This window comes from Pipra filicauda, unplaced genomic scaffold, assembly GCF_003945595.2.
Source record: "Pipra filicauda isolate LSUMZ 115617 unplaced genomic scaffold, ASM394559v2 scaffold137_size4652046_pilon, whole genome shotgun sequence".
Taxonomy (NCBI): domain Eukaryota; kingdom Metazoa; phylum Chordata; class Aves; order Passeriformes; family Pipridae; genus Pipra; species Pipra filicauda.
Window position 1 is genome coordinate 2,880,443 of NW_024103851.1, and position 23,948 is coordinate 2,904,390.

Sequence of the window (23,948 nt, forward strand, 5' to 3'; positions counted from 1 at the left end):
CATTTCCCGACCTTTGTGAGTTTCCAGTCTAGCTGTACTGCTATGTTAATGTATCCTCTTACATTTAACTTTGCTTCAGTGATGTGCAAATCAGTGCACAAATAAGAATCAAAATGAAAGAGTTGGCCTCAAGGTCAACATGGCAAGGTTTGGTGCTGCTGGTGTGGGATTGATTCCTGATGCAGACCTATTAGTCATAAGGCAACAAAAACTGGCAGCACAGTAATCAGGGGTACTCTGGAATATGGGGCAATGATTGGAGGGAAATTGAGTTCACAAAAAGGATGAAAATTTATAACGCTTTTTTTTCTTCTCTTTATGGAAGAACTACAAGAGACTGCCATCTGAAGAACCCAAAAGAGCATGCTGAAAGATATATACATCACATTTCCAGTTAAATGATTCCAAGAATTAATATTTGTACTTCTGTAAGTATATAAACCAGAACAGGTTTCTTAAAAAAAAAAAGTCGCTTTATCAATTTTATATGAAATCACTCAAACTTTCTACACTGTAGACTACTTATGTCTAACTTATGTCTAATAGAGCAATTAACAATTTTACATTCAACATATTTTTATTGAGGCAGTGATAATTCACTCACAGTTCATAAAGCACTGGGAAGTTTCTGCAATGAAATGAAGCTAAGGACAAAATTAATTTCTTATTTTCTGTTAAATCAGTAGCAGAAAAACAGTCTTGTCTCAGCAGTTTGGCACAGCAGGGGATAAGAAACAGCCATCAGACTTACCCATTACAGAAAAAAGATCTGAAAACATTGCCAATATTTTTAAAGGACACAGTCAGGTACAAAATAACAGGTAAACATGCAATATGGCCTGAGTATAAAATTTTAAAAAGATAACTATGGAAATAAATAATAGAGGGGTCAACATGGTAACATCTTAAACCAAGATAACATTACTCAGCTTCACTTTTTCTTTCCACACTACAAGATAAAAGAAATAATCTTAGAATCTGCTTATATACTACTATCAAATGCTCCCAAGTCCACAATGATTGCCTTTGCTCATGCTTTATTATGCACATAACAGGAAATTTATATTTTTTACCTCATTGGTTTTAAACATCAAAAGAAGGCAGAGAAGTGCTGCTGCAGTACCAGACAGAAGCACGGCAGTGATTACCTCCCAACAGGTGCAAAACAGTACATTCATACAAGGAACAACACACCCTCTCTGAACAAGCATCCTCATGTCCATAACAGCCAGTATGGACATCAGCTTCACAGATACACAGTCCTAGTGACTGTGGTGCCAAAAACTAAAAATCTCCATTCCTTATCTTTTAAAACCCAAGGCTGATATTTTTGAACAACAATCATTGCAAGAAGAAAAACAATCATTCTATACCAGGTGCTAGTACTGGTTTATCCATTATTTAAAGCAAACAAGCATTACTCTCAGAAAAGGGTTGTCTCAAAAACCCTGTGTGCCCCACACTGGTCTGCTTAAGAATCATCATCACATTTTATGAGGTCCACGGCAAAGGTGGACTGTAATGGCCTCCCAGGAATGCTACTTACTCCATAGGGGTTTTAGGAGGGAGGACATAAGAACAGGGACTCTCTTCTCTGCTGCAGGCTAAAAACGTTGCTGATACTCCTGATACACTGTTCTGTGAGCTGATACTCCTACAGAGAAGTCCTGACCATGCCTGATGCCCTTTTCAGGTTCTGCACAGCACATAATAATAGACATCTCTTACCTGATGGATTTTTATAACCAGTGGCTTCAGTTGTTCAGACTTCGTCCATGAAAAAAATCAATGTCTTTAGTAGTATTAACAAAGGTCTGGATTCATCCAACTCAAGCTTTGAGTACTTGAGTCACACTCAGGAATGTGAGACTCTCTGAGTACTCAGAGGGAAGAAACAAGCTCCTCATGAAAAAGACCGAGACCCAGTTAAGGCTTTCCTGGAGAGGACTGAATACCATCTCTATGACCTTTTTAAAGAGTCAGTGACTATGGGTATCCTAGGCACGTTAGGTTAGCTAGGAAGGAGTCAGACGTGTATGAACCTCTCAAGCTGTAAGATTTTACATTATATAAAGGTAAGTGGGCAAAGCACTCCTGGGGGTGGCAGAAAATGTGTATTGTAAGTACATTCAGGCATGTAAAATGGAAATGAGGCAAATTAAAAAACATACTAAACTACTACATGATTATTTAAGAATAGTCTGATTTTCTAGAAAACTATAAAATTGCAAACTAGATGGTTCATCCAGAGAAAGTGCATAGAAAATAAAATACTTAGTACAGTGTACGCACTTTACATGCAGATCTTTTCAAAAATGTAATACCAGTAAACATAGCAGAGGTTTACAGGAAAAGCTGTGGAGGCATCCTGCAAAATTTAAGAGACTACCAATGAAATGATGTAGAGTAAATATGAGTTGCAGAAAGATATCCAGTAATGTACACAGCTTCCCCGAACTGTCAGGTTATAGTAATTTCTGTGTTCAGAAGCAGTCCCACATTTCCCATATCTCTTCCCCAAAGTTCAGCAACTGGAGGAGTCTTTTTTTGCAGAAAGTACTCTTAATTTCTTATGCTATATGAGAGTTATAAAAATCCCAGGATTCTCTATCATTATGAATGCATTATACCCTCCACCAAGACAACTGTTTTGCTAAAAAACAAACCTTGTGTCATGTCTGTAGTGCATATTGCTGCCAGATTGAAGAAAAGACTTCTGTAATGTATTGCATAGGTGTCAGGCATAGCTTATTATGTATAAAACACATACAGAAAAAGAAGGCAACAGAAAGCAACCAAGCACAGATATCAAAAGAGAGGTTTTTAATATTAACCTCCCTTCAGACACAAGTATGCAAATGAAAGGTTCATGTGTGCACGTATCAAAAGGCTTATCCTGCAGAGCTCAGATGTATGCACGTAGTATTCTCACCACCCACGTTTCCCTCTCTGCCTAGACACTTGTGCGCAGCACAAGTGGATCCATATACATACGCACCACAAGACATTCATCGCTGCCATGACCTGTAAAATTTCTGTCAACTCTGTGAGTGCCATTCCCTGGAAGAGCTGGGTACGCTCTACCTCCTGCCTCCCTCTATTCCAGACTGTCAGCAAGGACCTCTGTGCCATGTCTCTCACATTGCAGTCCATGCCATAGCCATATTCCAGGTGACCATGCATCTTCCTCTCCTCCCAATACCTTTTTATTCTCAAGGCCTATCTCCTCTTTCTCACATGCCAACAATACCACCCTCCCCACGCTTGTAGGTAGGAAAGGATGGGGCACATGACATTACTTGCTGTACCAGCCATAAACATGTGGATTAACATGTGGGGACAATAAACCTACAAATCCCAGGAGGGATGGAAGGAAGCTCTTTTCACTCATGGTTCTTTCCAGCTGTCCATGATGGCTGACTCTCCCTCCACAGCAAAGAAAACATTTAAAGTCTCCTATTTCATTCATTGCTGCTACACTCTGTCATGCTTCTTGCCTCCATCTATATTTCTTTAAGAGAAGAGTGTTTTGAAGTGTCAGTCTCTTAGCCTCCTCAGGCAGTGAGGCAGGTAGGTACTATTAGGAGCCTGTTGGGTATTAATGCCTATATCAATCACTCCTTTGATCTATGAACAACAACAAACCATTGCAATAAACCAGTGTTTCAACCAGATACCAGCTTCAGAGTATGCCCTCAGCTCCATCTTCTACCTTTCAACAAGGCCTAGAATATTCCCCGATATTTTAAAATTAATTGGCTACAGAGCTCCTGTTATTACCATATTACCTCCAGTCAAATGCAGAAATGCCATCTAGTTGAGTGTGCTTGATCGTGTTTCCGATAAAATTAAAGGCAAAACTCCCCTTGATTTCAATGTGGAACAAAGTGACTTTGTAAAGCAAAAGAAAACCCATATAGCTGTCAACAGCTGCAGCTAACAAGGGCTAATCCAGACCTGGAAAATAAAGTTCATATTTTTAACTAAAACACTTCAAACATTTTCATCCATGATTCAATCTATTTTGTTGGAAAACACATCATACAAACATATAGAGCAGCAAGTTGCATTTCAGAACACAGATTACAGCAACTACTCTTAGAATGAGATCTCAAACCCTAGAAACAAACCTGTGATTTGATGGGTTAGATTAATTTAGGATACAATTATTTTTAGACTATGATATCTGAATGTTTTTTCCTATCGAATTATAATAATAGAATCCAACACATTTTTCATTTTTTCAAAAGAAAACTGGAACATCAGACACTGAGGCACAGTCATCATCATTGCATGTTTTCTGTCTGATGTCACTGGAGGATAGAATGAAAACTGCTTGCAAGTACTAAGAGTTTGACTTCCACATTTAAGTATGTTTATTCCCAACAGACTGACTTCTCGTGTCTGTATACTCTTGGAGAGATTATGAAAACAAAATATCTGAAGTTCATTATGTGTTTTTTTAAAAGACAAATCTAAGATAATCAATATTTTGACGATCAAGAATTCCTAATTTGCACTGGAAAACAGTAAAGAAAAACTGATTTATGTTTAATAATGTCACATATCCATTATTTTATTATTGAAAGTAATCCTGATGCCATTAAAAACTTAATACTAGTGATAGAACCCACAAGGCATAGTTTAAAGGGTTAGATTTCTCTGTTCCTGGACAGGTAAAACTAGCCTCAGATAAGTATCTTTAAACCAGATTGCTACTTACTATTTCATCTTTATTAAAAGTTGTTTATGTTTTGATTGTATAAATCATAATAAACTACCATTCATGAGAAAGCAAAGAAACTGGGGAAACTATCCCAAGAGAAAATGAGTAGCTCTAGTAATACAGTCTCTAGTTGAGAAGCAAGACTCAGATTTTACAAAAAAGAACACGTGCCGTCTTTACCTAAGGCACAAAAAAGTCCTACATAAGAGAACAGAAGCTGCTTTCAGGAGCTCTGGATAACTGTAAGATAATTCTGAGCTACATATCTAAGGTTTTCTGGGGAACTGCTGGCCAAGGCTAGATGAAAGGCAGCCTGGTAGTTTCCCCCGGAAAACGATTATAGGCATAAGGCAGATTTTCAAAGTAGAAACCACACAGAAACTTTTGAACTTGAGCAGACTAGTTCAAGTAGATGAAGAAGAGCCCACTGGTGCAGGCTCCTCCAACCAAACATAAAAGAGAGACAAGCACAGTGACCACCAAGAAAAATGGGAGCTGCACACAGAGATGGGCAAGTCCAGTTTTGACTGTATGATTTCTAAGCTTCACCCAAACTTACTTTGCTGCCAATACACCTCTAATACAATAATTAGATATTCCTGTATTGTACCACACAATCATATGTAGAGGCATGTCCATCTGCTCACAATACTGTGTGAGGTTTTAATTTACTTTTTTTTCTCTTTTACTCCAGTTCAAAAGGGTTTGTGTCCCTGTGTTCAAAAGGTCTCGTGAGACTTTTCAAAGAAGAACATGTCCAAAGTCCATAGGAAAAATTTTATTTCACTCATTCACAGAAATGCACAAGAATGGTTCTGAAGGAAGGTTCAAATGACAGTTTCATTTAATTTTAATGAGGACTGCTAGTTAGACTTAACACTTTTTGGTTGCCATTGAATACTCACAGAAGAGAAGTAATTACAGTTTTTAATACTGCACTTAAAGTAAGGTCCAAAGGAAAAATTTTTTTAACATATTTTTCTGGTAACAAATCCTCTGCCAAAGAAGTGTCCTAAATTCATCAAGGATTAGGTTCTAGGGCATTGCAATGGAAATCTACACTTTAATTAATTAGCATTTATAGAAGCCCGCAGAAATAAGCAAGTTGGAAATTTGTTTGGTTCTTGCAGGTCTTAAACCCGAGTTCTGGAAGAAAGACTGAGACACACACATACATCATCATGCAACAAGGCAGTGGCCACGTGAGCAGCCATGGCCTGCCTGGATGTCTTGGCATGGGACTTAGAACAGAACCAAGGACAAGAACTACTTGCTGTACAATTCCACACACAAATCAATGAAACACACCTTGGTCCACAGATGGTACTTTAAATTGCTGTTATTACTTGTTAGATAAAATGCTATTCAACTTAACCTTAGGCAGTAAAACTGGAATGTCAATGAAGTTAAAACTTGACTTTTGAACAGGCATTTACATTAGGGGTTCCAACGCACAGCAAGAATTCATTGGGGTGTACGCACCAGGTTTGCGTGACAAAGTTTTGGTAGCAGGGGGCTACAGGCGCAACTTCGGTGAGCAGCTGCCAGAAGCTCCCCTTATGTCCAACGGAGATAGTGCCAGCTGGCTCCAAAAAGGGTCCACCTCTGGGCAAGGCCAAGCCCATCAGCGACAGCACCTCTGGGATAACATTTTTAAGACGGGTAAAACATTTCTGTGCAAGACAGAAACTGCAGCCAAAGAGAGACGTGATAATATGTGAGAGAAACAGCCCTGCAGACACCAAGGTTAGTGAAGAAGGAGGGGAAGAAGGTGCTCCAGGCACCAGAGCAGAGATTCCCCTGTAGAGATTCCCCTGAAGACAAGATGTGCCCTGGAAACTCATGGAGGTCCCCAGTGGAGTAGAGATTCACTTGCAGCCTATGGAGAACCCCATGCCAGAGAAGGTGGATGCCCAAAGGAGGCTGTGACAGTGTGCAGGAAGTGCACACTGGAGCAGGCTCCTAGCAGGAACTGCAGACCTGTGGAGAGAAGAGCCCACTGCTGGAGCAAGTTTGCTGGTAGGACTTATGACCCTGCAGGGAACGCACACTGGAGCAGCCTGCTCCTGACAGACTGCACCCAGTGGAAAGGACCCACTCTGGGGCAGTTTGTGAACTGCAGACTGGGAAAGACTCATGTTGGAAAAGTCTGGAGAACTGTGTCTCATAGGAGGGACCCCACACTGGAGCAAGAGAAGGAGTCTTCACCCTGAGGAGAAGGGAGTAGCAGAAACAACGTGTGATGAACTGGCCACAACCTCCAGTGGGGAAGGCATTTTTTAAGATTTCATTTTATTTCTCATTACCCTACTCTGCTTTGATTGGCAATAATTCAAAGTAATTTCCCTGAGACATCTGGGTTCCCATGACTGTAATGAGTGACTTTATCTCAACTCATGAGCCTTTTGTTATATTTTCTCTCCCTGTCCAATTGAGGAGGGGAACGATGGAGTGGCTTTGGTGGACATCTGGCATCACAGTGTAAGACTTGCAAACAGAAAAGACACTAATTTAACAAATTTATCACTTGTAACTCATAAGCTTAATGGCCACATAATGTTTTTGGTAGTTTTCTCTCAATATTAGTGATAAATTAACTTGATTGCTGTATTTTTGTAACCTTTAACCAGAAGCTGAATGTTTGCATTAGACATTCAGGTCTGATTCAGAAAGTATTCCTGGAAATAAAAACGAACAGCCCTGATAGCAGTGGAATTAATGCAGCTGTTTTCCTGCAGAGCTCTATCCTTCATCACCAAACCTCAACTAAAGTCCCAGCTTTTTGCTGTCCATTCCAATGCAAAAAAAGACCCAAAGCAAAGGTAATGATAATCCCAGTGACTTGCCAGCTGCTGGAGTAGGTGACAAACAGCTCTACCTGCCTTTCCCCCAGTCCTACTTAGGGTCTTCCTCCTCTTCCCAGCCCCTGGGGCCTATAGAAACTGAATTATCTCAAAGACAACTACTCCTTTCTGTTTCATTTCAAATTAGCCAACAGCTTCAGAAGTAGTTAGGTAAGGGAGTGACAGATAGACAGAAAGGCCAATCAGAAGTCTGATCAGCGCAGGAAGATAGACTATAAAAACATTATACATAGCCTCCACCGATTTAATTGATTACTCACATGAGGGAATTTCCTCATGTGTACAGGTCTGCAGAAATAGGTGTTATGGTTTTTCAAAAGCCATTACAAACACATAGCATAAATCTAATCAAAGTGACTGTAGTGGGAACAGGACCTGATCAAATATGTAACACAACATTACTCCCTTTCCAGCTCCATTCTTCCTAATTACCATTTTTTAATACAGAGTTCAGTGTGTTCTCATCCTGGTGAAAAATTTGAGTTACAACTTAAACAAAATATGTTTCTATTTTCTATATGGATTTTGTGACAATTTTCATCTTACTAGTAAAACTGGTGTGATTTTTCTCTCCCATGCTAAATGAGGCACCTAGGGTATAATTTTTCTTTGAGAAGCAAAGAAATTAATAGAGGTGAAAACGCAGTGTCATAAAGAATGGACTAATTTAAATTGCAAAGTACAAAAAAAAATCTCATTTATATTTTTCATTTTTAAATTCCCAATGCAATTAAAGTATATATTCACATAAAGAGTCAGAGATAATGTATTTGACAGAGCTTTCCTGATGTATTGTAGAATAATTTTTTTTATTATGCAACTAGTTCTGCAAATGGTTTAATATTAATAAAATTAAACCTTAATTGACTTTAATTAGACTTTTATGATGTAGAGGTTCACAAAATAATGGATTTTTTCAGGCAGTTTCTCTGTTTGCTTTAAAGAGATGGGCCACATTTTAAGAATGTATTTAAATTTCCCAGTAAAATCAAAATATTTGTGCATGTCAAAACAAAAGTATATCCACACATCATGCAAGGGCAAAGCTGCAAAATACTATGGAAGCAATGCAGGTTCCCAGCATGTAAATCCTGAAAATTAAAAGCATGTTTGTATTTTACCAAAGGAAATTATAAAGGTTTTTATCCCAAATTTTTTAAAAGCCCACGAGCTTTTACTTGACAACAGCCAGTACATCAACAAGGGATTTTAAAGTGTCATCTAAACTCCAAAGGCACACAATGCAGACATCGTTCCCAATGTCATCAATGTCCTCCAGTATGGACAATGGCTTGTGCATGTAGGTATGGGTCAGTGTAAAAGTGAAGTCAGCCTAGGCATCATCTCGCATGTCTTCGATGTGATGCAAACACTCCTGTTAAATTCAACAGGCCTTGAAGCCATTCCTATCCCATTGTGTCATTTGGGGTTCTTTTAAATTCCTAAATACTCAAGGTTAGATGGAAAGCACCATCTTCACAGCCTTTCAATTACATGATACAGTGAGAAGAATAGCAAATTTCCTTGTAAGTGCTCTTTTCCTAATACCCTGGATGATAACATTGGCCAGTTGTGCTGTTTTTTAAAGCACGTCTTCATTTCTGGTGGTGCCCCTTAAACACTCTTATGTTTTCCCAAATGTATAGTTATTCCCTTACAAGTCTGGCAGATAATAAGCAAATACAGAGAATTGTTCCTTCAATTAAACTAGTGCTGGAAATAGGGACCAACGTAAACAGGAAGAGGGAATCGTGCCAGAAATTAATCTGTTTCTTAATTTCTCCATTAAGATGTAACTACTATGTCAGCCAATATTTATGTACTCTAATTAAAAAGATATTAGGAGAGCAAGGGTTCTGGTTCACAGCTCCACCTCTCCTCCTACCACTGCCTCCCATCTTGCTGCCTTTGCTGGCACCACCAGCACCATCTGAGAACCTACAGGACAAGTCAGGGGGTTTCTCTCATGCCTGCAGGTTGGCTAATCACCATCCCTTTTGCACCCAAATGGATTTTAGTGGATCTGTTGGCTCTTCTGCCTATAACACAAACATATAAGAAGAGTTGCAAAGTTCGAAACACACTCCACATATTTTGGTTATCATTAGCACCGAGAAAGGCAATGCAAGTGTATAAGGTTTAAAGCAAAGGGATTGCAAAATGCATTATTTTGGCTATGTGGGAATATTTTTGTTTGGGAAATACCTTTCAGTATAGGTTCTACCTATGTATGCTTTTTCATAAAAAATAACTCCTATAACTGCTTTTTGTTGTTGTTTATTTTTGCTCAAGAACTACACAACAAAAGGATGTTTGAAAGGTTTCTTTCTGTCAAATCTTAAATAAACCACAGGTAACAACTGTACAGTAACAACGGTTAGGAACAGCAATAGATTTTTTTCATAAATAACTCTTTAATAAAAGTATGAACTCCACATGTGATAAACTCTAATTAAAGGCTTTTTTTTTCAAAATAAAACATTGCTGTGTGTCTTAACGAAGTACTAAATCCATCCAAAACAAAAGGTTAATATGCTATCCTGTGTCTCATCCGGAGAAGATCTTTTAAAAGCCAGAAATGGCTTGCTGGAGCCACGACATGCTAGAGCACTAAGTCTTTTTGTAACTGAGATTGTGTTTTGATGGTGTGATAATATTTTTTCAGCTGTGTTTCTACCTTTTCCTTTCAGGTTTTTTTACAAATCTTCATTGAGATTTGACTGAGGGTAACTTTTCTATATTGGTTTTACAGTTAAGGGAGAGAAAAGGGTGCTCTGAAATACTACCAGAAGTAGTATTTTACTCTGTTTACTATATAGGGCATATGTAGGGAAACTAACTTAAGAAACAAAATTAGATGCTTCAACACTTGTAAATAGCGCTCAGGCATCCGCAAGGATTTGGAAGGGTCCTGCACTTCTTGCACCCATCAAGTTTTCAAATTCATTAGAAACACTGGCACTTTCCTCCAATGCTTACATTGCAAATCATAAGCATTATTTGCAAGGACAAGTAAGTGCTCTTGGAAGCACCTACCGTTCATTGCCATGCACTAAATCCTGTATTTGGTTTGCTTTCCCTGAAGTAGTCCATGCTCAGATTGAAAGGGAAACAAATTTTTTTCTAATAACAGCCATAAAGGACGAAAAAAGTGTCCAGCTGGAAATACTGTTATAAACTCAGTTCAACATGCTTTCCATAGGGGATGAGGAGGGTGGGGTGGGACAGGGGACCAAGGAATGACTTGCTTTAGTTTAAAAAGTGTTTTGCATTTCTGCCTCCATGCATAGAGGGGAGTGGTAGAAACTGAGCCAAAGCTGCAGTTAACGAATTCTGTCTATAAGTATAGGTGATATATCTAATAGACACTTATCACTTTGTGACAAGTGATTTATATCACTTTGGTACATCTGAATACAGCTGACCACATACACTGAGGACCAAGACTCCCTTATCTTAACCACAAGACCCTGCTGAAGAGACAAAGCATCACAGCAGTTGACTATGCTGTGGCAGGTAAGTAATTTACTTTTTCCTGCTGTTGCATCAGCTACCTATTTCTGGCAGGATTATTGGTGGGAGGTATTTAATACAATTTCCAAGATCTCCTGTGTGTTGTATCAGGGCCTAGATTTGTTAAGACACTTAGCTAGCAGTGAGAGATCCACTCATTTAAAACTTAATATCACCACAGTTGAATTTGAAAATGCTGCAAATAGATCCTTCTGGTGCCTACGTAAAATACAGCTTTGCTCATAAATTAAACAGGTATAATGCACTCTGCTTTACTAAAAAACCCCTATTCTGAATCTTTTTCTTACCCCTTCTGCTATGAAACAAGCCCTTCCTTTTGAGTCTCTTCAATTTAGAAAAAACGTGCAATCCTACCATGACCTGCATCATCTTTGGGGGTATATTTAATTTAAGGTTTGTTTTTTTTCCCCTCAGAGTAATAAAAGAAACTGCCAAATACCTGTGAAGATGTACTTACCTGATGCAATAGCTGCAAAATTTAAATGATTGTCATGTGAAATGTCAGCTTGTGAACAGTTTTCCTAAACTAGAACAGTCAAGGACTGCTTTTCATCAAAGAGTCTTCCAGTGACTCTTCATCACTTTTTGTGAAACTACATGCATGTAGAATACCACTGAGCTTGCAGCTAGACAGAGGTGAAAGAAGGAGTGCTGTTGGACACAAAAATTCTCCACAAAAACTCTCAGTTGTCATCATCAAGAGACTTCATGTATTTCCTCAGACATTACAGCATCGCCTACTTTGCAAAGAGGCTCAAAATACATCTCCAGAAAAACTGCCAGTGCCAGAGGCTCTCACTGGCTACTACAGAGTGCAAAACTTGACACAGAAGGATATGTCCTTGTGAAACTGGAAGAACATAATGATCTACGACATACATGGCTGTTCACTGAACTCTTACTCTTCACAGAATTCAAGTTATTTGCATGATTAATAACAAAGGAAAATGTAGAAGCAAACATACAAACAAAAGCCCCAACCATATCAACATTTCAGTGACAGAAATAACACTAGATAAGCTTTAGTGCACATTCTGGCTCTCTTTGATAATGCATAACAATTCAGAAGACTAAGCTGTGCAGGAAGATGCATACAGCAGCAGTGTGTTACGCATGCACATAATCTCACAGGTTCCCCTAGTAAGTGATTAGTGCCATAGTCATACATCCCTGCATCTCACACATTAGTGTCTACCATGATGGCTGATTTGTGTGTCGTGATGACTCAGAATTAATTCACAGTTAGAAGGTGCAGGTTTCAGAAAATGTCTTGTGAAGGTGAGTGGTTGATGCATTTTGTGTCTTGCCCACACATGGATTCGTGCAACTGCAGTGTTACAGTTGCCTGCTGCTCCCAGGACCTCCTTGCTATGATCTTATAATCACCGTGTCTTGATTCAATAAGAATTCTTGGGCTGGCCACACAAAACAAAACCAACACTGACATCAGATGGATGCTTAGTAGGTCACAAAAGAAAAAAAGAAAACATAAACAATAAAAGATCACTTTAAATGAAGCTTAATTGGGTGTGTTGTTGAAAAGGTGCTCAAAATACCTGAACCACTTTGTTTGACCTTAGACACGGACCGGGGGCAGCTGCAACGAGCTCCGAGCTTTGGCACATTCCATTATATGAATGGTAGTGAATTTATAATGGAATGGTATGGATGGTTTTTATAATCAGAAAAACACACTGACCTTAACACTACACAGGTGGAGCAGCATAATGACCCGCCAATTGTAAGCGCATCAATTCCTGGGGAAAAGTTCAATGAGGTTAACTCAGCATGTATCCCATAACCAACATAAGCGACATTTAAAAATATTGTTTTTTCCACCAAAGCCTGTCTGTTTTGATGACATTTTATTAATTGATTTGTTCCACTGTTCAGTTCTGAGTACATCTTACCGTGTTAACAGTGTACTACACTACGTTCCAGTAGAGCTGGAAGCTGTCCTACGCTTCAGTGCTGAAATACATGTGTTTAAAAAAGTAAGAACGGTGTTAAGTACAATAAACTTTTCAGGCTGTATAAGATTAAGCATAATATCCGTTTAACTTAGGAAGAAACTGAAAGACAAGACACCATCAATGGATCTTCAGCTTCATTGCAAAATCCTCACATTGAGTGAGCTTAGATGGGTACCAGCCAAGCAGCATTTTCTCTTCCCATCAATTTATTGACAAGCTTAGATATTGAGGGGACCAGCCACAAATGAAGTAAATTTCAGTGTACCATCCTGGAGCTGACCAGGTATCCAACATAGTCTGAATAGTCAAAGATCAGACTGCAAAATACAGTGAACAAGATTCTGCTTCTCTATTCAACCTCAACCAGTATTAAAGCATCCACATGATGCAAGACTACACAGAGAAAAACAAGGAAACAAAGAGAAACTTAAATCTGAATAAAGGAGGCCTAATTAGCAAGGGCAGAAGGCTCTCCAAACATGCAATAATAAAACTTTAAATTATAATTTAAAAAGTGAAAGACATCCACAACTCAGACACAACAACAAGACTTATGATGTCTGTATTTCAGCTCTCTTTTGTGATCAGGGCACGCTGACACTTTACAGCTTCTCCACAGCACTAGCAGGGAAAGCACCTCAGCAACAAGACAGTTCAACACCTGGAGACTGTTGGCCCACCTTAACATTCATCCCCACCATCAGTTTCTGATGTGCACTCAGTGACAGCTGAGAAGGCAAGGGAAAAAAAATAAAGCCTTAAAACAACACTACTAAAATAGCCAACTCAACACAAGCACAAAAACAAAAAAGAGACCGCAAAAGAGTTGGGCAAGGTAGCGGATTTAGGAAGATGTTCTACTGTTCAGAAATGTTCAGCTGAAAAAAAAGGTTTATAAAACAAAACAATATCATTTGATCATATCCTCCAATATTAAAAGGCTTTCAAAACATGTAATAGCCATGAAATTAAACAAAGTAAAAGTACACATTGCTTTGTTATCTCCTGTGTTGCACAAGACACTAAATCTCATGGACATAATCTGTTTTAGTCCCAAATTTACCAACTGCCTATAGTCTGGTGGCCCTTTGCTTTTATTGAAAAAGCGTATTTACACTGGAAATAAAGCAGGGTGATCCGAAAGTTGGGCAAGGAGCCACATTATCTTTAAAGGCAATCTCAGAGAAGTTAATCCACATGCATACTTTTTTCAGCTGTCTGTTAGGAGTGCACACAACAAAAACTCTTCCAAATAGCTGAACTGTAAATCCACTTCTCACAACCACAGTCACCATGAATTTTCTACAGCCTCACAGAACCTGGTTTCACACTTAATAGCTTCTCACATCACAAAAAGTAATATACTACATTATACCATGTACGGTAGAGACATTCCTTTATGTCTCTACTGTTAGTGATTTGGGATAAAAGCACAGGTTTCTTTCTAAGCCAGTTCTAATGCAGCTTTCGTAGAGAGGAAGTTTCATACTCCACAGGCAATATGAAAAACCCACAGCCCCACTCCTACCTTCAAAAGCATCCACACCACAACAGCAGGTTATGCAGACCAGGGATGCTGTATGATCACTCTGGAGGGAGGAAGAGCTCCCAGACTTGCACCGGGCCTGCCTCCTGCCGTGCCGAACACGGCTGCAGCAAACACAACCCCAAAATTTATTGCAATAAATTTTCTCACTCCTCCTTCCTCAAAGCATCTCAGCATTACAGACTTCAATTCAAGTCACTTAGTTTATGAATGGGAAGCAAAAATAAACTGAAATACTATCTACCTAAACTGCCTGGCTCACACATCCTGCAAAACCTATACTGAGTCACAGAAAGCATCTTTTGCACAGAGATAAAATGTGTTGTGATCCCTTCACATGTTTAATCCAGAAAGAACGACGTCGCTCAGGGTTTATAGCAAGCCTGACAGAAGGCCCAGCTGCCATCATCCACACAGGAACACCCAATAGGGCAGCAAAGCTCCAGTGCCACACTGTGGCCAGGGCTCTGCCACACAGGACAGGTGGCACATGGGTCTGTATGCATTCAAACTTTAATGCCAATAGATAGGAAAGGTTTATAGATTTATTCAGGGGTACATTTATGCTAAATGATGTGCTTCAGAAAGGTAATTATAGTTGAAGTGCACTTCAGGTAAATTGGAAAGCCTGTGATCAGAAAGACTATCAGTGCTCTGATGAACACTGTTTTCTGGATTTCTTTGTTGGCTGTCTCTTGTCACTTATGAACTCTTACATCTAGATGACATGTTCCTTGGCACTTTTGTTCGGGTTTCCCATGGCGCTCTACAGCATTTATCCTCTTCTTCTCAGTCCATGACTGGGTCTGCCAGTTAGTATTGCAATAGAAGTCTAAACAGCAAATATTTTATTTCAATAAAATATTTTATTTCAATAAATGCATATGCAAACATATCATCTCAAGGGCCACAAAACCAACTAGTTTTATGTTTAGAACCTGTGTGATAAAGAGGTGAAAGGAAGAGACTAAAGAATACAGGAGTTGTGCTGTTTGTGTCAAGACTACTCACAGCCTGCGTATGCATTGATTTCTGTCTGGGAACAACAGTTTTCCAACAAAATTAGCCCTGCATAGAGGATGAGTAGTTTCTTTTAAGACCTCTGTATGAGATCAGCACGATCCAGGAGAAAAATGAAAAATAGGGAGAAGAGTCCACTGAGCAGTGGAGACTTCCTAACCTAATTCTCCTTCTGAAAATGAAGCAAATTGAAGTTGATTCAATTGACGTTTACTACTTCCCTGATTTCTCTTTTTATCTCTCTCACCTTGCCTAACACCTTCTCTTTCATCACCCATCATTTAACATTAAGGTTTCTCGTTTGCTATTCAGCCCTGACAAGCCCAGCTGTGCCTCAATCCCTCTCCCTTCAGCTTTCTTATGTATTTTCTTCATTTCTGCTATTATTCCTTCTTCCCCTTCTCCCCGTCCACTTTTCATTTCTTTCAGGTTTGTCCCCCTCCCTACAGAAGCCATTGCTAGTCTCTGCAGCTGATGCTCGACCCCTCCATCCTGCCCCTTATGGAGTCTCCAAGTACCTTCTGGCTTTTTCTACTTATCATACAAGTACATTAACATAATCTTTATGTATGCCATGCCCTGCCTGAAGCAATCTTCAGACTCATATCCTGCTGGTGCCTGCTGTCTTGCTTCGAATTCCTTACTCAAGAACACTTTTTGCAAAGAAAACCCCAATAACAATAGAGCTGGAATGCTAACAGCTAAAATCAATGCCTGTTTTACATCTCTACATACATGTGCACACATCTACGTGTGCATGATTACATTTCTGCTGTACCCTTGTCTCCTGCTGCAGTCCAAGCTTTCTGTATTGCTTGCTCTTCACCCATGAACTGTTCAGTGCCTTGGGGTAATTTATACAGTAATTTGTACAGTAATGAGCCCAACAGATCTCCAGCCACAACATGTAGTACAGGTTAGTAACAGCTCAGTCTGTGCAGTAAAACCTATTCAATCCTGAAAAAGTATTTCATTCAGTGGTCAACAGGTTGCTTCTAGAGACTTGTGCTCAGTATGACACCACCTGCATAAGGGCTGATCTAGCATCTGAGAAGAGACATCTGCCCAAACTACTGAGCCACTTTAGACAGAGATGGAGCACCACACACAGACATGCTAACAGAACACAGAACATGCTTTTCCGTCCATAAAAAATTCTGCTAACAATAACAGAAAAGCAGGTATGTTTGTCCTGCACGTATGCTTTTCTGTTCCTCTGTTGCTTCCCTTCCTCAATCATCCCTGCCAGCATCAGCCCCAATATGCTGCTAATTAACAGCTGTCTGCTGCACGGTTTAAGCACTGTTTTGCATTGAAGGGATTGGAACAACACTGAAGAGATGAGAATTATTTTTTTTTAACCTCTACAGATTGATATTCGAAAGGTTTTTCAATTTTTACAAAGATCAGAGAAAGAGAGGTAGCATCAGTTATTTATGCTAGAAGTGTTTGTTCCGTCTATCTCAACAAATAAAAACATGTAAAAGAAACCCTTGCATTTTTCAGGTTTGGTAATTGCAACTGCCAGCTGAAGTTACTATTTTAATACACCTCACTAGAGCAGGAAATATATAAAATTCCTTAAAATAAATCCACGGTTTTGTGACTGCAAGATAAATACTAACAAATTCTCATGTGTAAATTAGCTAAATAACTCACAAACCAGTATACAAATTAGACACTTTCTTTTCCCTTCAGAAGACGAAAAGAAAAATAATGCAATATCATTAGAAAAATAATTAATATGTTAACTGAGGATTTTAATTGCCCAGAGACAAACCTCAGTTGCGTTGAAATCTGGCTCAAAATCAGAGTTACATCTGTTGTGGAAAGCACTTCAGCTTTTACAAGTAAAGGCACAAAATCTGTACATATTAATATAAAATTAATATGTACAATATTAATCAATATAAAAACTCTGATTGTTTTACATCAAAGGCAAATCAAAAAGATAGCAACATCTTCATACCATTTTCAGGTGAGATCTTCCATTTGTTAATCTGCAAATCTACCCCATTGTTCTCAATTTGCATCTCAGTCTTGGAAGTTATCAGACAGTAATGGTCTTCTCTATCCACTTCAGCTGATGAGGAGTATGGGGCTGTAGAACCATACCATGAGATAGAGCTGCTTTTGCCTCATGGGTGCCATGAAATCCAGAATATGATGTGGACAAGGAAACCTACATTTCTTGGATGATGGTTTTCTGCAATCTAAATTCAAAAGACCTGACCACGAACTTCCCTATTTCCTACATTTGATGACAGCAAAGCAAGAAGGGTGGAGCCTGAGAGATGTGTTAAGGGGGTTTCCACGCATCAGTAGCCTGCTGGAGTCCAGCTCCACATAGTCACGACCAGGAGATCCAGCCTCCGCTGGGCAGCTGAGCCACAGATGGGGTGTGTGGGTGGGCTCTGAGCATGAAGCTGGTGGTGCCAGTCCAGTCCATTTCGAAACTGAAGACTGCCATGGAACAAAATATCCATGTCTGGCATTAACTGAGCTTCCACTTCAGAAGTTTCATGGCAGAAAATGCCAAACCAGCCCAGACACTGAAAAAGCTACAAGAGACCAAACACTGGTGGGTGAGTGCGACGCAGTTCACGTCACTGCTGTCTGTGGGGATATGCTTTACTCTGCAGGAGTGTGAATAAAGGTGCTGATGAATCTTTTAATGAATTCTACAGTCACGTAGTGAAGAGGAAGGTTGTGGCTGGTAATGCTGACGTTGGTAAGGAGGTGGCTGGACAGGTGGACATCTGACACTAAAAGGCAATTGCCTCCCTTTAGAGGCCCTACACACATGGAAGATTGCTGCCAAGAAGGACTGAAGAGTTTGCTTTTTATATGTCCACCTGGAACCATGTGAGACTGCCAGTGTCATGGCAGGCAAATAAGAGCCTCTGTGTTATTTAGCTTATGGTGAGCACAGCAAACAGAACAGAATAGTTATGACACGTTATTCTCAGAGTTCTGCGTGACAACCTATGACCCAAGCCTGAGGACTCCATCCTGGAGAGCAACTCTCTGCAGTACAGGGCCTAGACCCATCCAAGAGACAGAGACAGAAACAGGCACACCTCCAGCATGGCTCAGGCAGGGACTAAAGGCCCCAGGCTGAGCTGGGACACATTCCCTGGGCCCTTGGCAGGAGACAGTGCGGGTAGGAGTCCGAGAGGAGGTCGGTCTCAGCCACTGAGGCCTGTGAGCTCCCCCAGGACCCTGAGAGAAGCAGACTTGCACTGCTCATGTGCTTTCCTTTAGTCACTGGTGCTTGGCCCCTTTGGAGATTAAGTTTTGGGTGAGATGGACCTTCCCTCTGAGGAAGTGCTGCTGTTCTCAGGCACAGGTATTTTAGTATGTTTTCCCAAGGAAAATGGTTTAGGCATTTCTCAAAATGAGTACAAGGAGAAGAAACAAAATCTACAGGGAAACTGACACCTCCAAAAGAGCTGCAACCATTTAGTTGAGGAGCATATCCTGCACCAGACTGAGGGCTTGACCTCCAAGCCTCAGAGACAGGAATTTTGCCATCCCATGGAAATCCAGGGAAACTGGAAGAACAGAGAAAACTTTCAATAACCACGCATCACATCTGCTTTTTGCAAATTTGTGCAGATGGTCCCATTATCTCAAGATGACCCACAGCTCTCATGCCCTTCAGAAGGTGGGAAGGCCTCCTTCCCACAAGGTGACAGAGCCAATGCCTAGGCTGGGAGATGGTTATGGGTATTCACTGCCTTCTGCTAGTGCAGGGCTGGGAAGAAATGTCATCAGCGATTTCCTCAGCATGTACTGGTAGGGAAAGTAGGGGTAGGAAGAAGAGAAAAAGAAGGGTAGGAATAGCTCATCTAGAAGGGATCTGCAATGATCATCTAGTCCCACTGCCTGGCTACTTCAGGCCTGACCAAAAATTTAAGCATTGTATTAAGGGCATTGTCCAAATGCCTCATAAAACAGCGACAGGCTTGAAGCATTGACCACCTGTAATCTTCCTGCAAAGCCTGACCTCATTTACAGAGACTATACAATTTTTTTTTCCTCCTGACTTCCAATCTGAGTTCCTTGTTCAGCCAAGTAATACTAACAAAAAATAGCTGACATTATTATAAATGTTCTATTACAAACAATAGTATTTGGAGGTTGGACTAGATGATCTTTAAAAGTCCCTTCCAACCCAAACCATTCTGTGAATCAGTGCTGACACATTATGACAAAATTTAGAACCTAGGTTCTGAACCAAGATCCTTCACAAAGCAAGGAGACACAAGCATAGAACAAAACCCATCACTTCTGCCCCCAACAAGGTGACATCTCACATATGCCCACTAAGACCTTGAGATGAATGGAGACTGAAGAGAAAATGAGACAATATTCACTGCTGTAGTAAGCTGTGGTCTCAGGACAGACTCCAACTGTTTGTCAAATTTTCTGTAACACTGCAGAAAGCTGGAGTTTTAAAAAGAGGGAACAGGACGTTAGAGTATTTCCTTTGCCTGGCAAGCAGGAAGGACTGCAAGAGAGAGCCTGTGAAGACTAACTGAAAAGGGGGAAAACATTCCAAGGATGTTGGCAATGAAGGCTGACCAACAGCAGTGCTGAATTCTTGGTGTGAAAGGAAAGATGGTAGGAAGGGTATCCACAGGTCACGAATTCCTCTGAAGATGAGCAGCTGTTTGATATATTTTGCAGAAGCAGAAACCTACAAAGCAAAAAAGGGGCATAAGAGAGAAAGAAAATACAGTTGGAGGAACATTCTCTGTAAGCAGAGGATGCTTCCAGCAGTATTGTGGCTGGACAAAAAGTGAGACATGTCCTTTCCTACACAGGACACTACAATAACTGAGGCCCTAGGGAAAGGAACACTGGACAACAACAAGCTGAACATCTCCTGAAAGCTTCTCCTGCAGAGCCCACCTCAACCACTTATCTCCTGCATCATTTCCTATCCTCAATGAAGGGATCGAGTTCCAAAAGAGTTGCAATTCTTCTTGTTTGACAAGCCTCTGGAACATCAGGTTTCTCTGCAACCTCTCCTTCCACCTCTGGATTTTGTCAGGCTACTCATCAACATCCTTGACCGTATACATAACAGTGCAACTACTGGCAGTGCACAATGAAAACTAAAGCAAGTTGGTATTATTGCACCAATAGGAAAGGTCTCAGTTAGGGTTCATATTTCTGTATCACTAATATTAATTATCCATTTCTCATATATGGTGTAATGAAGCATATGTCCATTTTTACCTAATATTTTGGTTAGCAAAGACATTTTCCAGGAGAAGTGGTCCATAGATATTTTTGATTACTTGTTTCACTTTTTTCCTTTTCTTATTAATAAATTTCATGCATCAGCACAGGCATCAGCAGTTCAACCACTGGGCTCAAAAGACTTCTGCAAGTTCTGGGACAGATGTAGGCACAGCAGCTGCCAAACTCATGCTTGGGCCGTGCCACTGGGACTCCGCACTGGCCTGAGTAGAAAACATTGTGCTTGATGAGGTGGAGCTGTGTACATCACCACGTCTTCAGATGGAGTAATTTCTCGTTGCTCCACTGGCTCAAATATACTGGTTGAAGGGACTGCCTTCAAGTCTTCAGTCTCTCCCTGACAATCGTGATTTTCCTAGTGATGTGGATACTTGGCAGTATACTGACTTAAGCAGAAAAACAGTTTAACACAGTCCATCAGCCACTTGTGAAATGAACTTGGATCTGAACAGCGGTCCTAAAAGTTCAGTGGAATACTAACATCTGCAGATGAGTTAATGCTTACCAAATGAAGTTTACCACTGAATGAGCTGTAAATGTCAAGCACAAGGAAACCAGAACATCTCCTAAAGAAACAGGAATGATTGAATCGTCAGCATTTCTATCCCTTATCCTGTCCCTTTAACCCTGCACTTGCAAATGGAATTTCAGGGTCTACCTAGAACCATCATTTGGCCAGAGCAGACAGAGATGGGGGAATAGAGATGACTTGAACAAACAGCACATATGACAATCATGCTGTAAACTACTATGGTATTTTGTATTCAAGCAGGATGTTAAAGCTATTAGATCTATAGCGGGAAAAGGTACAAGACAGAAAACTTTATTTGGCATTGCCTAAATGCCATTACTCCCCTCTAACTGTAACAAACCACTAAAGCCTTTGTCCAGCATGCTTCAGGTATAACAAATTGCTGCTGGATGTCTCTGGAGCTGGCAATCTCCTCCACTTATCTGACGAATTGGGACACAGAAACATCCAATTATCTATTAGCAGCACCAGCAACATTTTTACGAATTGCTCAGTTCAATGATCAGTATCTGCAAACTACAGCTTATATTTAATAGGCACAAAAATGGGGGGGGAAGAAGCAAGCAGCATACCCAGCAATAACAAGCTTCTACTGTAAATGATAAATACCAACTCTTACTCCTGTTTCTAAATCACCACCTAAAATCTCAAGGCTACACTGCCTTCCTAACAGCTGTGCAGGCAGCAGACGAGACTCATCCTTATTATTTTGATGGAATTACCCTGCACCCCACTTCCATCCTCTTTTTACTACAGATGCTGTAAAACAACAAAGTGGCACTATCTATGCCAAAGTCATGCATGTATTACCTTATCTAATGCTGGATTTCAATAGTTTACTAAACACTGAAATTATGGTAAAGAGACGTTTTAGACGTCAGTCTACTATATAAATGGATTTTCCATCTCTGTGCCAGTCTGTGATACACCAGACTTTATGTGCTTCCCCATAAACACACAGGCACAACAGCTTCTCAAGGAGTCATATTTAGAATTGCACCATTCACTTTTTCAAAGCAAAATTCAAAGACCAAGTTGTTAATGGAAGATAGAAAAGGGAAGAGGTTAAAGTTGTTTTTTTTTCCTCCTTGAAAATAAGAAATATCCCAAACCAGAAGCATTATTTCTGCTAACTTGTTGGTTCCGGCTCACTTTGCGTAAAATCCCTCGGGGAGCACCAGTAGCAAGTCTCAACACGCTTATTCTTGGGAATCCAAGAAGGAGATAACCAGTACCATCTCTGAAGTTACAAGCAAGCTAAGTGTCTAGACAAGCTGAAATATTTTACAAAGATGAAATGTAAAGCCTTGATGATTACTGGATACTAGTAATCACTAATTATTTATCCGGCAGTCCATTTTCACAGCATTTCAAGTTGGCTGTAAGGAACATATTTGTATACTTGGTAAAAGTGATACATAGGATAATGAATCAGGCAGCTAAAAGATGACACTAGATTTTATAAAAAGCCACCGAAGAAAGTAAGTGCTACTTCTCAAGTAGATAGACTTGAGAACACATCAGATTATCTTCACAGAAACCTGCCCACAGGTACAACAGCCCAGTAAGTCCTATCCAGACCATTAATGTCCCACTACTTACTGTGCACCATCTTCTAAATGGAAAGAGCAAGATGAAACATTTTAAAAAATGGGCCACTTAAATAATTTCCATCCCAACAGGGTCAGATCAGCAAAGTTCCATCTTCTCTTGAAGTATCTCAGGCAGTCTTCAAGATATGACTTGCACGAAAAACAGTTACTTGCAATTGATTGTGTCCTTTTATTTTTAACGAGACCTAGGAAATAATAGGGTGAAATTCCTGTACTGCTGAGGAGAATTATAATTTGCTATTTGAGTTCTAGCAGGTGAAATATTAGCCCCATTAATAATGTCTTGAATAATGTCTTGCTTCCCTAAATAATTTTACCCTATAAAAAGGGGTAGTAGGTTAAATTAAAAAAAAAAAAAAAATCAAAGCAAGGTCTTACTTCCATAAGTGTGACAGTAGGTGATTTTCTTTTAAGAATTGAAATTGACTAAAATTTTTTAAGAAAAACAGATATCAAAGATAAGAGAACATTTCTATCTCTACCTTCATGACTGTTATTTCCCATACTGGACTAAGTCAAAATAACTCCTGAATGTAATCTCTTCCAAAAAACCAATTATTTATTTGACTATATTTCGTCATTTCTGCAATCATGAGAATTTAACTAAATTTAGAATTTAACTAAAAAATTTTTTCCCCCCAAGGAACTGATTTGTTTTCTCTTCTGCTCAAGATCACTTCTAAAATGTACAGAACCTGCAATGCCATGAAGAAGCCAGTAAGAGTTTCTTATAAACTTATAATTCAGATGATTCCTGTGGACTACACATTCTCTGAGAGTTCACCACGGTCCCAGAACCTACTGCAGCTGAGCTGAGGAATTAATGAGAATCCATCTCAATCATAGAACAATCAAAAAAAATTGTGCGA

General features: G+C 39.8%; 1 protein-coding gene and 1 long non-coding RNA gene across 6 annotated transcripts in view; one reads left to right on the plus strand and one right to left on the minus strand.

Moving 5' to 3' along the window:
* HECW1 (HECT, C2 and WW domain containing E3 ubiquitin protein ligase 1) overlaps positions 1–23,948 on the minus strand; it is a 259,900-nt gene that overhangs the window by 183,175 nt on the left and 52,777 nt on the right. The window contains exon 2 of one of the 5 annotated variants that reach the window (XM_039378404.1): positions 12,824–12,881. The exons of the other annotated variants lie outside the window; for them this stretch is intronic. Coding sequence (XP_039234338.1) covers positions 12,824–12,850 — 27 coding nt within the window. The 5' untranslated portion in view covers positions 12,851–12,881. The remainder of the gene's footprint in view (positions 1–12,823; positions 12,882–23,948) is intronic. 5 annotated transcript variants of the gene reach the window in all.
* Positions 18,447–21,263, plus strand: LOC120322622. Its single transcript, XR_005562431.1, has 2 exons — positions 18,447–18,826; positions 20,493–21,263. It is a non-coding gene; the product is annotated as an uncharacterized LOC120322622 (long non-coding RNA).